The sequence below is a fragment of the Durio zibethinus genome, chromosome 21 (assembly GCF_047325235.1).
Source record: "Durio zibethinus cultivar Kanyao isolate XHJ-2024 chromosome 21, ASM4732523v1, whole genome shotgun sequence".
Taxonomy (NCBI): Eukaryota; Viridiplantae; Streptophyta; class Magnoliopsida; order Malvales; family Malvaceae; genus Durio; species Durio zibethinus.
The window spans coordinates 11191304-11206599 of NC_143182.1; the positions used below are offsets into that span (position 1 = coordinate 11191304).

The window sequence follows — 15296 nt, forward strand, 5'->3', positions numbered from 1 at the left end:
TTAATATTTTACCATACCAATTTTAAATGAAATTTCATGCAAAGATCCATTTTATTACTTCCTCACTTATAAATTTAATTAAACAAAAAAGCCTTCTTCCCCACTTGAAATGAAACTCAATTAACTTTTACCTTTTGTAAAGTTTGTTTCGTGGGAGACAAACTTTTATAAAGGAGTTGCAACTTTCACAACTCTCAGCAATTCATTGGGCAAAAAAATTTTTTTTTCATACTTATTTACTTGATTGTGTAAAAAGTTCTTCCACAACAAATAAATGCACAACTTGTGAATGTAGAGCATGAAGATGAGTGGCATAAAACCAGCTTCAAACTTTTTAAAATCTTTCTTTAACTGATATTTTTTGGTGACTAACTTTTAGACTAAATGTAATGTCTTAAGATTTTGGGCTTGTAAATGCTCTTCTAATTTATTAAAATGTAATAAGTAAAATGATGATAAAAGATCAAGTTAACTCAAGGTTATGAACATATGATTTAGGAAGGACATAAAGTTATATGAAATAATTATTGGTTTTTTTTTCTTATTCGAGACGGTTAAAGTTTGTATATCAAATTTATTAAAATTAAAAATTTAACGTTCCATCATCGAATCAATATACAAACAAATGAGTATTATTTGCTATAACACTTTATATATAGGTCAACAACATATGTATATATGTTGTGTATGACTTTAAACTAACTACATTATATTTCAGAGTTTTATTGCTTATTGATTAAAAGTAAATGTAAATTTCATCATTTTGAAATTAATAATGATTTGATTACTTCCATTTTCTCTTCCTCTAATCTAAGTAGTAGCTAAACAATGGAAATTCTTTTCTTTTCCTGGATCCAAACAGATTTTTTTTTTTTTTTTGTCAAGATACATGCTTTTGTGTCTTGTGATTAACATTTGTAAAGCCAATCAGCCAAATACCAAAATGAAAGCGGTTTGAAAGTGTTGTTGTGGTATTGCTTTCATCTTACATTGCATGTAAAATTCCCCTCAAAGAATATTTTCAGGAATCTCCATCAACCCCAAAAGAAAAGAGAAAAAGAAGCAAAAAACAAGAACAGGTGGGAGGTTGGGGGGGGGGGGGTCTGAAACTCTGAAATCTAGAAAATATCAAGAATATCGAGAATGGAACGGTTGCAGACAGGACATGAACCCCGATCGAGCCAGACTTCCCTGGAACAAACCCTGCAAAAGGTGTGCCCACATGGAATAAAAGCCGCCCCTTTCTTCCTCTCCATGCACACGCAACACATCCAATCGCAGCTCCCTCCTCCACCTTCAACATGAACAACAACATTGTCCTTCCTTTTCTTCTTATAATTATTCCAATCAACACCCTCCGTTTCTTCAATCAATCTCATCAACGTCTTCACCTGCGTGGGACTGGGAACCACGTTGTTTCCCCGCATATTACGCTCAGCTGCCAGAGCCATTGCCAAGTTCATCCCTGAATTACCTGGTGTGACTACTACTGGCTGCTGCCCCACCAACAGTGGGGTACTGGCACTGTTCTCTCTTCTATTCTGAATACGGTTATTTACGACATTGCCGCTCCTGCTCATAATAACTTGCTGCCTTTCAGCTGCTTCTTCATCTTCATCTTCTAGTAGGATTGAAATAGTTGAAATTCTGGCTCTGGGAGTCCAGGTGGCTCCGCAGCACCCCATTGCCTTCAATCCAAGCCTTTGTTTCAGATTCTTCCACTTCGTCATTGTTCTGTCTATGACCATGCTCTCCATTTTTTTTTTTTTTTACTTTGCTTTTTCTACATGTATATAATGGGCTGCAAAGTTCAGAGTCGACGTTGTTTAACTAATCAAAGAAAATCGAAATGTAAAAGGAAAATGAAAAGAACAGATGAAGCTTTATAGATGAAATAAATGCATGCAGACATTGAATAGAAAAGTTGCATTATGCATGAAATTAAGATCCAATACTCTTCCCCATATACTTGGTCTACCATAATTCAAAAGAAAATAAATGTAAAGGAGAATAGCTATAAGAAATAAAAGATCCAGAAGGAGAAAAAAAAATTCAAATACCAGGAAAATGTAGTTGGGCGAAAGAAGCAAAACCTGAAAATAGTAAGTGGAAACCAAGTGAATATAAAAGAGATAGTGGTAATGGAGAAACCGCGTCGCATTGGAGATATCCAGAGTTCATGAATTATGATCAATTTGTCGGATGGTAATTAGAAGTTTTGTGGGTCCGGAATCCGGACGCTTTTCAGAAAAATATTGCACCTTTGTTATCTCTGTCTAAAATTATTGCCAAAATTCATGTTCAAAAAATTTTTTTTTTTCCGATGGACATTGAATAGGGATAGGATGACGTTCCAACTCCCACTTTACATACGTTTTTTAAATTTTTTAATCACTAGATCATGAATATGTTCAATTTACTTTGTAACGCAAATACTATGAAAGTGAAAATATACGATAAAGAAAAACCATTAGCGCTTATTTTAGTTAATTAAACCTCAATTTATTTTTACAATCAATTTAAATAACAATCGATATATCTAAAATTTAATTTCCAACTCTTACAACTTCTTTCGTTAGTTTTTAAATTGCAGCCTCTTTGCCTCTTTATTAAATTTTAAGAAAAAAAAAAAAGGTATTGAACAGATACAATTATAAGGGTCTTTGGTCAATAGAGCTTAGCAGCCAATCATGGACTCTTGAGGCCTCAGGAAGGAGTTTCAGATTTTAATGTTTATTTATATTCTTGTAGCCATTATTCTTGAGACCAATAGGAAGACAGCCGCAACGGCAACTACATTAAGTCAGCCACTGGAAAATTTACACTGGTTGCACCTTAGAACGAATAAAGGCTCAACATTTTATATCGAAAATAAAAATGTAATGATTCATAGAATCACGCTTAATAAAATATTTAATAAATTTAAAATTTAAATCCTAACATTTATATTTTTTTTTACATTGTAATTTTTTTATAAAAATAATAAAAAAATTTTAAAATATAATCTTAAAAAAGAGATATGAATCTAATTTTGGTTCACAAAGTCAAAAAGCCGTGAAATCCGGCGATTATGAGTTAGGTATTGCAACAGCTAATTAATGATGGAAAACTGGGCTTATCCCCACCCAACAGAAAATTGGTCTAAGTTATAGGAGTAGCATTGGATTGATTTTTCCTTTGGTTTTTTTTTTTTTTTTTCGCTAAAGTTATGGCGATCGACTTCTAATTCTTGCTTTTGGTTGAAAAAGAAAAATAAATGATTAGCAGTAACATGCAATGATCAGTTGTAACATGAGTCGTTTCAACTTTGGATCTTTCAGGGTCCATGCCAAGTGCTTTTCCTTTTCCCCTAATATTTTCACCAATGCATAATTGCATTTGCAAACGATAAAGTTCGATCTCTCAGCCTGAATAAATTCCGTGGATGATGGATCAGAAGAGATCAACTTCTTTTTTATTGAAGCATAGAAAAGAATAAACTACAAATAAGAAAATAACTTCCTTCTACCTATTATTCACGAGGCAGCATATCATTATCGCCACCCACAAACCCCTTTTTCTATCTGCTATCATCATGTAACATGAGAAACCACCCTAAAATGAATGTATTCTACTTAATGGACTGTTAAATGAAATAGGAACACATATAAATGACTATTGAATGCTCACGGCACAAGTTTTCTGAAAAATGGTTCAGGATAAATATATACCTCAGTAACACAGATGATCATCCCAAGCTACCATTTTCAATAAACGTCAGCTGCAGACAACAGGACACAGCAGTGGTTTAGATTCTTTCTTTGTACTTGCAAGCATTAAGCATTCAGAATATGGTTCAGGCCTCATAATACATCTAGGTAATCCATGTTGCAACACAGGAAATAAATCCTGTGGATGGTTCATGATTTTAGGACATTATAAAAAGAGTTAATTACACTTTTGATATCTAAACTTTGAGAAAATATACAAATTAGAATCTAAAAAAATAAAATATATAATTTGTACTATGAACTTTCAAATTATCTATCATATTAACCCAAACTCTACTCTCGCTAACCATATCAGTATATATATGTGAATTTGACCAATATTATTATGTATTCATCACACATACTATGAACATCTTTTCTCAATATAAATTTAAAAATATATATTATACTTGAACCGTAATAATTGTTTAAAATCAGTCAATTATTATTTGTCATGTAGTATCACATGGTGCTTTTACAAAATATTTAACACTTTTATTTTACAAATAACATACATATAACAAAATTAAACTGGTTAAATATCATATATGTAAGTTAATAGTATTAGAATTTGGATTAAAATGATATATTATTTGAAAGTGTAGGGTGCAAAATGTACATTTTATTATTTGAAAGTGTAGGGTGCAAAATGTACATTTTATTTTTTAGGTACCAATTTGTATATTTTCCTAAAGCTCAGGTATCAAAAGTGTAATTAACTCCTATAAAAAAGAAAAAGGAAAAAAAATGTCATATACCATTCAAATAGAAAAAAAATATATATGTACAATTTGCCTATATCTGCTTTACTGTCAACTTGTCCATTTAGGCAATAGTGTGGAAGAAAAGTACCATTCAAATTATCCAAATCAGAATGTCATTGTTAAAACATAGCATGATTGCAAAAAATACTCACCTTGTTAGTATCAAAAGTCGTCTCTGATAGCAATGCATCCACAAATTAGTTTAGTCAAGTTCTTAGTTCCCAATCTCAAAAAAAAGCAGGCACATCCGACAGCAACCTATACATGAAAAACCAATTTAGCACATGTAATGTAACCTATACAGCAATGTAGAGAAGTTTTGCTTAAAACTAAGATCTATAATGTAAGGTATGAGTTTTCATCAACTCAAAACAACATTCTAGAATATAGATCATAGCTTAACGTCATCACACATGTATGTTGTCCACAAAATATGCACTTAAAACTTTTAAATGCCAAAAAATGACTTCTAACTATAATCTCAAAGCACATCAAGAAATCTAACAAGGACAAATAAATCTTACAATATATTTGAAATTCTATTTAACCTTCAGATATTTACCAAAGGTCCCCCACATAGTAACAACTAACAAATGGAACTTTTAGGATTAGGAAGATACATAAAATCACACAAGGAACTTGTAGAACAGTAAGGCTCAACCGCAGAAAGTGCTGAACATATATGAACTATGTAAGAAGGAATCGTTAGTAGATGATAACAGAAACTCCAATTAATGTGCAAAAGAATTCAGCAAAATCAAGCAGATAACAGGACCTCCAATGCACTGACTATAGATAGTGTCCTCGATTGATAATATGGACAAATGAAACATGAAATAATGCAAATAGGAATTTTTTTTCTTTTTTTTTTTAAAAAAAAAAGAAATTTACCTACACTTTAAGTGAATCTTAGATCAACATCTATGCTAGGAGAATCCTGAAATTTTAAAAAATATGATAATAATTCCTTATTCCTTGACATGACAACTACATCATAACTCAAAGACTCAAGGAATTTGTAAAAACAGATTAGTACTTTAGTTTGATGTGCTCCATGTCCTCTCCTATTTTCTATTTATCATAGCCCACTTGAAGCATCAAATGCCGGTAGCTACGACCACGTATAATGTGCTGCCACAGATACTGAAGCAAGTTCTGGTAACTCAACTGCATCCGCTCATGGACAAGCCTGTGGTTCAACATTAGGACATGTAAGCATATGACACTCATAAGCATGTAACACTTCCATTCCCATTTTTGGTACTTTCTCTCACTTACCATCTTGCAAGACACCTCTGAACACCTTTAGAGATGGGGCGAAGGAAAGAAGGATCCCTTTGAGCATAAAGCAAGCCAACCTAGAAAGTGGTATTTTGCAAAGAATGGGTTTAACCTTGCACACGAAAATATGGGTCCTAATGCCACACAAGATCAGTTTAAGAAGATATTATAGCATGCTGTCTGTTTACAATATCAAGTTCTCAGCACATGTTCAGAAATATTTGGCAAAAATTTTAGGCAATTTTTTTTTAAAAAGTGAAATAAATCAAATATTACCAGTAATACAGCAAGACTTCAAAGCAATAAGTAATTGAATTCCACCATAAGTTTTGGTCATTGGACAAAGTTAGATTTGGCTAAAAGATTTAACTCTATCCTTAAATCAAATCAAAGGCCAGGGGAAATTATAAAACCAACAATAGCGTGAAAGCAAAAAGAAATACCTCCACTAATGCAACAGCAGCTGGATCATCCAAGATCTCTAGGCTACAGTCAGCTAGATAATTAACCTATGCACCAAGATAAGGGGAAAAAAATTACTTAAAGCATGAATAAATACAGAGAATGACAATTGTACAGCAAATTGAGGACCTAAAGTAAGAAATTTATTATGGTTATAGTGATATATTTAAACAAGAATAAGCATGCAGATGAATAGCAACAAATCTGTGGCAACTTGTAAGTGACAGTCTAACGGGAAGACATTTTAAGTTTCCAATGCCTGATGCGTTTGGTAAAAAAAAATCAGCCAATCACTGGCAATGACCAGGAGTGGTAGTTATGAAGTTGAAGCCAGACTTTAGGAGGCAAAAATAAGTATCATTACCAAAAATCAAAAAAGTGAAAAACGAAGTTCAAAACATCAACAAGAATATGGAAGCATAATCCCAAAAATGGAAAATGTACTACAAAATTTGGAGTAAAAATGGATTATCTTAGGCATTCCCATATTTACAGCCGGCATAATCCCAACAAAATATAATCACAAAAGAACCAGAAGAGCAAATATTTAAAAGAAGTGGGAATGCATAAGGACACACTTACACCAAATTCAGCGTTAACTAGAGATTGAACAAAATCCATTAGTTGAATCTTTGCCCATTCCATGCATGTAATAGGGTCCGTGGATGACGGAGGATGTCTCCAAGGAGCACCAAAACGTAATCTATCTTCTAAAATCTTTCCACTTTGTGCATCAATGGCAAACTTTTGTAGGAGCATCAGTGCTTTATTCATTGACGGATTCACCACAGTAACCTAAAAATGTATTGCAGGGAATGTAAGATAGCAATGGTGCACAAACAAAATAAAACCAAAGTAAACAATTAAAAGAAAACATTGAATAATATCACAGCATCAAAATAACACACCTCAAAATAATGAACAGTATCATAAGTCTGCTAATCAATATTCTAAATGTTAATAATTTCTAATATCTTAGTAAGTTTTTCAAGAACCAACTTCATTTATAATGCATCAATCCATTATTCATTGAAGGAGTCACCACATTAACTAAAAAATAATCATTCCAAAGAATCTGAGAAAGCAAAAGAGCATTGAAGCAAAAAACGGGCTATAGAAACAACCTTTGTAGTGGTTAGTTTTTTATTTTATTTTGATGGGGAGGTGGCGGGCAAAGCAAAAAGTTATCGGGGAGCTAACGAGAGAGGTCTAGATGCCACAGGTGCTCTCTCAAGCGAAGCTGAACCCATAGGCTAAGCCAAGCCCCACAAGTGCACTAGTGAGGACTCAAACCTAGAGTACTAACCACTAGGGCAACAACTTCAATGATGGCGATAGAAGTAACCTTTCTTTTCTTGTTATGGGGTCTTTAAATATATTTAAATAATGGCATATTAGAATCTTGAAAAACTAATTCATCACCCATAGTCAACAATCCAGGTCAGAATAGCTTATATGCTAGCTGTTTATCCATGTATAAAGTGAAAAATATAATGCAGTTACCAAGGAATAACTACTAGGACAAAACAGCATATAAAATTAATAAATCAGGTGAAAATTGTGAAGTTTATAAATTTTTATAGACTATTCATCATATATAATTATCCAAGTTCAAATTCTAGTATGTTAACCAGTCCTGACAAATTGTAACTTGTAAGAAATGATGGCATATGGACCCAAAAGGATTAAAAGATATAATATGAAAAATGCTTTCACTTAATGAAGTTTACCTGCAAATACGCTAAATATGCATCCACGATGTCTTCAAATATAGTTGCCTCGTTTTCCATCAACCTATCATTGAAGAAAATAAGTGTTTAACAAAATGTTTTAGTCATAACGTTAATTTTAACTAGCAAAGAAGTAAAATAGTTCTATTTAACATGAAATACCCATATTAAAATGTTAACATTTAAATTTTTTACTAAATTCATTTTTTTTATTAATCCTGGGAATGGGAGAATTAGAATCTTAAAAAAATAGCAAAAGACAGATCATAAAGCAACTGAGATACAATGAGACTCAACAACAACAAACACACTGGAGCACCATAACCACACACTTTAATTATTCATCATTATCTGGAAAAAAAAAATTTCAACATTTAGTTTTGGAAGCCATTATAGTGTATAATATGAGATATGAGATAATAATACACCAAACTGAACATGAAACGATTCTTACTTCTGGTAATAGTTGGTTTGTTTGAGCACATAAAGCTCAAATAGATGTCGAGGGTTTGGCCCAAGCACATCATCTATCACCATCCACTGCAATCCAAGTGAAGGTCACTTAAAACTTGCAAAGAATGTCAGTAATTCAAGATTTTGATAGATGGTTTTGAAGGAAAAAATACCCTCTACAGAATATTAAGAACTAAAAATAAAATTTGATGGGGCTTTTCCTTCTTTCCTGATTATGGTGATTTTTTATCATGTTGCATTAAAGCAATAGCAAATCAATACTCACCTCCGCATGAGTGAAGTAATCGGTAACCATGTGTAGTTTAGCTTCTTGTGGAGTCCAACCAAAGGTCTGCAAATCAAACAAATTGAAATATTTGTCATGCATTAGCATCATCCAATTATACTATATACATACTAAAGTGAGTGATCAAAGTTCTTAAGAAAATTTTTGAAACTTGAAGGTGAAAATACACTAACTGAAAGCCAATGAAATGAAACACATAGATGCATTATGCATATGTGCATGCTCATTCATAGAACATGCTTTATGGGTGTGTCTCCATGTGTTTGCATGTACACACATGTACGTGCAAAGTAAGTATCGTATATAGTTTTCTAAGTACCTCACGAGAGATGAATATATCTGGAAACCCAAAATCCATGAAAGCTCGATATGAATAGTAGCTGAGAAAATGTTAGAACTAAGAAGTTAGAAATAGAAGTAAAAGAGTTGGAAAAGTGCAGAGGCACCTGAAAAAGATGTAAACGTAAGCATTGTGAAGGTTCCAAGAAATAAAGCACAGGAAGAAAGCTTCATAATTCCCTTAACCAAAATATGTCATAATAATGTAAAAATTGACCATCAAACAACAGCATGCAAGAATTGCTTCACAGTTGTCAATATCTGGCGAGGATACAAAACATTAAATAGCTGTAATTCTGAAGATTGTAGCACATTTTTACTGTTTTGGCAATACTTCCCTGTTCTATTGAGCTAAACAATAAAAAGGCACTTGAAACTAAATATTTCTCAAAAATTATTGCTCTTAGACAATGTGCATCATGAACTTGGCCTTCAGCTTTCTAAAGGTGGCAATATTTCAGATAATTAAGGAAGAAAATTGAAAAGTCTAAACTTGAAACTTACAGAAAATAGAAATATTTAGCGTAGAGTAAATAAAACTAAACAAAGAACATGGCTAAATATTGATGGTCCTAACCTATCTGATGTCACAAGTACAACAGGGAGGCATCGCTCATTTGCTCCTAAAGCAATTATTCTCCATATCAAACTGTCATGATACATTGATCCACACACTGTTGAGTCATCCGTTAATATCGCATTCCGAAGAATTTCAATATTATTTATGACCAACTTTGGCTGCTCAATTTAAACAAAACAATAATTAATTGACAAAACCACTTTTAACGCAATAAATAGGTTCCTCCCAAATTTTCTAATTAACAAACTACCTGAAAATGGTCACTCTCAGCAGCTTGAGAGAGCAACTCAAGCAACAAACAAGGCCAATCCGTACATGAATGAGCTAGCGACCTTGAAAACCGTCCACTCCTATTCAAATCAGCAATGGCATTAGCTCTCCACTTTTGGTGCACCTTAATCACCTCCTTCGCCAATCTCAACGCCATAATAGCTTCCCTAAAGTAAGAAGTCTCTTCTATAGACAAATTCTTCCCTTTCTTTTCAAACTCCAAAACCCCATCAATCTCTTCGGCATTTAATCGAGCAGATAATGCAAAAACCGCTCGATCCCATAGACCCGAGCTTGAAACCTTCGTAGAAATAGCAGTTTTAGAAGCGTTTTGGTTTAATATCTGGCGCAGTGCAGTGTTTAGCCCGTGCCATTTGTTGAGAGTGGAGAAGATTTGGTGGGAGCTAATGGTTCCAAGCTTGACACCTTTATAAGCCATTGATTCCAGGCAGTTTTCGAGTTGGGTTCGGCAGTTGGCTAAAGAAGGTCGGTCACAGGTGGACCAAGAGGACCAAGGAAAGGAGCCGTCGAAATTGGGATGGTGATCTTTGATTGATTGAGCGAAGTCTACATAGCCGGTTAAGTGGGGGCCTTTGTTCCATTCACCAATAAGACCTGGAAAAAGAAAAACCAGAAGTGAATTATGACTATGGTAAAGAGAAATGGAAAGTGAATTTGGGGGGAGGGGAGGGAAGGTGGAATCGTACGGTCGAGGATGAGAGTGGTTTTGCCGACGCCACGGGGGCCGTGGAGAATGAGGGGTTGAGGGACACGGTGGTGTTGGGCGTGGTTGTTGAGGATCGTTTCCAGTAAAGGTCTTGGAATGACCTTCCATGCTTTGTTCACCATTTGCTTTTGCTTCTTCTTCTTCTTCTTGTTCGCTCTGCGTTTATGGATGCTCTGCCCTGCCTGACCTGGGCTGAGTGACTGCGGGGTTTTAGGTAGTGTTCACTGTTCATAAAAATTAAGGGGTTTACGGCCAACCAGACCTGGAATATTGTCGTTTCTTAGGCCAGTCAAGATAATTAAAACACGATCATAACATAACTTATTGAACACTACAAAGTTATTTATTATATATTTTATACACTTAATATGTTTAATATTAATTCATTTAAATATTATATAACATAACATGATTCAACACGATTTAAATTTAATACATTCTTATTAGATTTATTTTTATAAATAATATAATTTTAATATAAATAAAAATAAAATTATAATTCAATTCAAATTTAAAATTAATAATCATATTTTATAAAACAAATATGACAAAATAATAATATCTACCATTCCTAACATATTTGTCCATCAACAATTCATTGATTTGTACATGATTCACTGATATGTCAAAGACTCCATTTCCACACAACATCTCCCATGCTTCAAAACCTATTTATAAAACAAAAGCAATACATTAATAACATTGGATATTTTTCTGCATTTTCCTAGCAATAAATTGCAAATACAGATGAAATACCAAACTTTGCATGAAAACACATATTGCATATCTTTCATGCTAGCAGCATTAGATCTGGCATATATTTTCAATAAAAAATAAACAAAATGATATTCGAAATTTCATTTTACTTAGTTCAAACATTGCCACAAGTCTGCCGCAATTCGGAGAAAGAATGACGAATTCCACAAATGAGTGCTTTTTTTTTTGTTCATGTATAAATGATATATTAATATTCATAAATTATTTGAATTTGATTATAATAAAATTTAAATTTAATTTTATTATTATCAAATCAAGTTTGTGTAACTTAAGTTCGAGCTTTTTAATGTTTAAATTGAGTAATATTTTAGTTTAATCAAAATTTTAAATTTTAATATATGTAATTAAAATTTATTATTTTATTTTTATATATAAATTTGAATATGAACTTCAGTTTAAATATATAATTGAATTTAAAATTAAGTATGAAAATCGAATTCAAAATCTATTAAGAGAATCAAGCTTATTTTTTATTAAATGAATATAATCGAATAAATTTAAATAGTTCGATTTTTATTTTAAGTTAAATTTAAACTTAAAAATTAAAACTCAATCAAATTTGAAAAAAAATTTGAACAACAAATTTTAAGTTAAACTTAAATTTTAACTTCTTGTTACATTATTTTAACTCAACTCGATTACAACTATATTTACAACAAACCCGAAAGCAAAGGGGAGGAAGAGGGAATTGAGGATTCAACTGTTTTAGGGATTGGGCCTTCGTTTTTCCTTCTTTCTACAGAAAGTGGGCCAAATGGAAACAAAAAGGATAAAAAACACACATTGGGCCTCTTCTCCTACTTATGTCATTTGTATAACGCTGGGGCTGAAGTCTGGTTCATCCCCTTTTATTGAACCACGCCCCCCTTCAACAAATTCTTTATGTCTACCTTACGGATTTAGTAATTCATGTCTACCTTAAACAAATTCATGTGTTTATATTATATTTATTTTATATTAAATATATAAAAATAGAAAAATTATTATATAATAATTTGAGTTATATGTTAAATATAAATTTTATTTTTTATTTTTTATTAAATTTATATACAATTTTAATTTTAAATTGTATCTTTTTTTTTTTATATATCATATCTAAAATTATAAAATTTATCCCTAATCATATATATATATATATATATATATGTATTACAAGCTTATTGTTTAAGCGATGTTAATCATTCTTATATACGAAAAATATCGAATGATTGATTGACTAACGACAATCAATAAAAAATGAATTGAAATCTTTTACATTCAAATTAAATTAAAAGCTAGTAAAACATAAAAAAAAAAAAAAAAAAAACTGACCTCTCAAAAATCATTTAAGGGCAGGACTTAAATCTTGGATTTTGAATTTGTAAATTATTAAGATGAGGTTAAGAGGAATGATATGTCTATTATATATGTTGAGTTTTGAGTGTTCATTCTTTCTACTTGATTTTTGAAGGAAGATATGTTTGTTTTTTTAGTTTATAACTTTAGAAAATGATGGCAATCAAGGGTTAAAGAATGATGGATTGAGTATTGAATCTAAAATTATATCTAAAGTAAACTAACTTGTAACCAAAAAATGGGTGGATTTGGAAAAACCAAAATTGGTTTAAAAATAATTAAAATAGTAATATTAGTATTTACTTAAGTTCTGATTTTTAAAAAATATTTTTTTGAAAAAAATTAATATTTTTTAGAAAAGTAAAGATTTTTTATTATTTAGATGAGTTAATAAAAATGTTTTTTATTGTTTGATTTTTTTAAAAATTTTATTTTTTCTAAAAAATATTGAAATAATTATTAAAATATTAAAAATTATTTATAATAAAAATAAATTGAATTTATTTATTTTTAAAATTACTAATATTTGGAATATATATTTTAATAATATTAAATATTAAAATATTATATTATAATAAAAAACACTTAAAACAAAACTATTTATTATTTATATTAATATTTTAAAATATTTAACATAGTGCTACCATTCTCAAAATATTATTTTTATTGATATAATAATAAAATTAGTAATATTTATTATTAAAATATAAAAAATGTTTATACTGTTTTATATTTTATATTAAAAGTATCTATTATTAAATCGTAACAAAAATATTATTTATTTATATCTATATTTATTATTAAAATAATAATAATAATAACAACAACAACAACAACAACAATAATAATAATAATATAAATGTTAATATAAATAAAGATATAAAAATAATATATGTTAAATTGAAAAAAATAATGAATTATTAAAAATATTCATTTAAGAAAATAATATTATTGTATCATTTAATATTAATTATTAAAATATTATTATTATTTAATATATTATTATTTATTATTAAAATAATATAGTGCAATTTATTATTGAAATATTAAAAACATCTATGTTTAATAATACAAAAATTAAAATATTTAAAATTAAAATATCAAAAAACTTTTAATGTTAATATTTTATTTTTTAATTAAAAATTAAATAGAATATTTTTATAAATATAATAATATTTCATATCAAATTAAATCGAACTTTATTTATTTATTTATTTATTTATTGCCAGAATACAAGAACTTTCATTCATGATCAAAATTTGCGTGAGCTGTTATAATATTTTGAACATAATTAGGACATTCCTCTAAGTGCCCGCTTGAGATTCTAAACCAAACTTTGCTAAACAATGTGCTGCTTCATTGCCTTCTCTTTTAGTATGAATTATGTTGACAGTTCTGAATTGTTTTATCTTCGTCCTAGCTTCCTCGATGATTATTCCAACTGAAGAGAGATCAGGTTCTGTTGCTTTGAGTTTTGACGTCACTGTTAGGCTGTCACCTTCTAAATTACATCTTCAAATCCCATCTCCCTTGCAAAATCCACAGCACTAACTGCCATAATAGCCTCGATTGTTAGGGGGTCTATTATCCTCAGCCAGTTGCTGGTTAATGCACCCATTACCAGTCCATCAGAGTTTCTTATTATCACACCCAAACCTCCTATCTTGTCTCCCATATTCATTGCTCTATCAAAGTTTACCGTGCAAACATCACTGGGCGAGGTTCTCATTTCTGCTTCCTCAACCTCTGCATACTTGAACATTGCTGTTGGGCATTATTAAATTTTCGCTGGTAGTTTTTTGCAAACGTTGCTGACTTAGTTGGGTTCCTCCTCTGTTCACCATGCTGTTCATTATTTCTATCGTTCCATATCACCCATACAGCTATGGTCATCAGTTGTGCCTGCTCCTTTGGTAAACTCTCCAGAATTTTTCCTATCCACTCTACCATATTCATGTCTCCACTAATCCTTTCATCCCAGTGAAAGCCTAATACCTCCAAACCTCCTTTGCCTGATCACACTCCATGATGGCATGAACCACCGTTTCATTATTCTCTCCACATTGAGGACAATATGTACTAACTTGCATTTTCCTTTTAAATAGATTCTGCATTACCGGAAGAATTTCCTTGCACATTCCGCACATGAAGACTTTCATCTTTGTTGGTGCCTGTGTTGATCAAATTCTTTTCCATACAGTTTGTGCGTTCAACTCTGTTGATTTCCTTCTCCACTAATCTCGTTTGCATCCATTGAGTTGCATGACATTCGATAGGCGCTATTGCCTGCGTAAACTCCAGATTTATCGACACTCCATACCAGCCTGTCAGGTAACCCAATTTTGTTGAGTGGTATTGTGCAAACTGCCTCTGCCTCTTCTGCCGTGAATCTTTCTTGAAGTGCTGACCATTTCCACCATCGTGATTGTTCGTCAACCAATGTTTCTACCTTTCGTTCTCATCCCAACTCCCCCTTGGTGAACTTAGCCTAAAGTTTTCATTAAACGGCATCCATTTGTCCT

At 31.3% G+C, this 15296-nt stretch overlaps 2 protein-coding genes across 5 annotated transcripts; both read right to left on the bottom strand.

The window, feature by feature from the left end:
• Positions 1–829: 829 nt before the first annotated feature.
• On the bottom strand, positions 830–2183 carry LOC111306234 (uncharacterized). 2 transcript variants are annotated; one of them, XM_022904140.2, is made up of 2 exons: positions 2061–2183; positions 830–1801 (listed from the first exon to the last, which is right to left on the bottom strand). In XM_022904140.2, exon 2 carries the CDS (start codon positions 1755–1757, stop codon positions 1119–1121), a length of 639 nt encoding a protein of 212 aa, XP_022759875.1. In that variant the 5' UTR covers positions 1758–1801; positions 2061–2183; the 3' UTR covers positions 830–1118. The 2 variants fall into 2 exon arrangements, with proteins under 2 accessions (XP_022759875.1, XP_089606687.1); XM_089750561.1 differs by having other exon boundaries at positions 2094–2173.
• Positions 2184–3428: 1245 nt separating this feature from the next.
• LOC111305594 (uncharacterized) lies at positions 3429–10958 on the bottom strand. Of its 3 annotated transcripts, none has more exons than XM_089750756.1 (14): positions 10643–10958; positions 9916–10550; positions 9663–9823; positions 9066–9126; positions 8726–8791; positions 8441–8526; positions 7987–8050; positions 6839–7051; positions 6238–6303; positions 5792–5871; positions 5550–5702; positions 5409–5450; positions 4666–4771; positions 3622–3760 (listed from the first exon to the last, which is right to left on the bottom strand). In XM_089750756.1, exons 1-11 carry the CDS (start codon positions 10782–10784, stop codon positions 5585–5587), a joined length of 1692 nt encoding a protein of 563 aa, XP_089606882.1. In that variant the 5' UTR covers positions 10785–10958; the 3' UTR covers positions 3622–3760; positions 4666–4771; positions 5409–5450; positions 5550–5584. The 3 variants fall into 3 exon arrangements, with proteins under 3 accessions (XP_089606880.1, XP_089606882.1, XP_089606881.1); XM_089750755.1 differs by having other exon boundaries at positions 5405–5450; XM_089750754.1 differs by lacking the exon at positions 5409–5450 and having other exon boundaries at positions 3429–3760.
• Positions 10959–15296: the final 4338 nt, after the last annotated feature.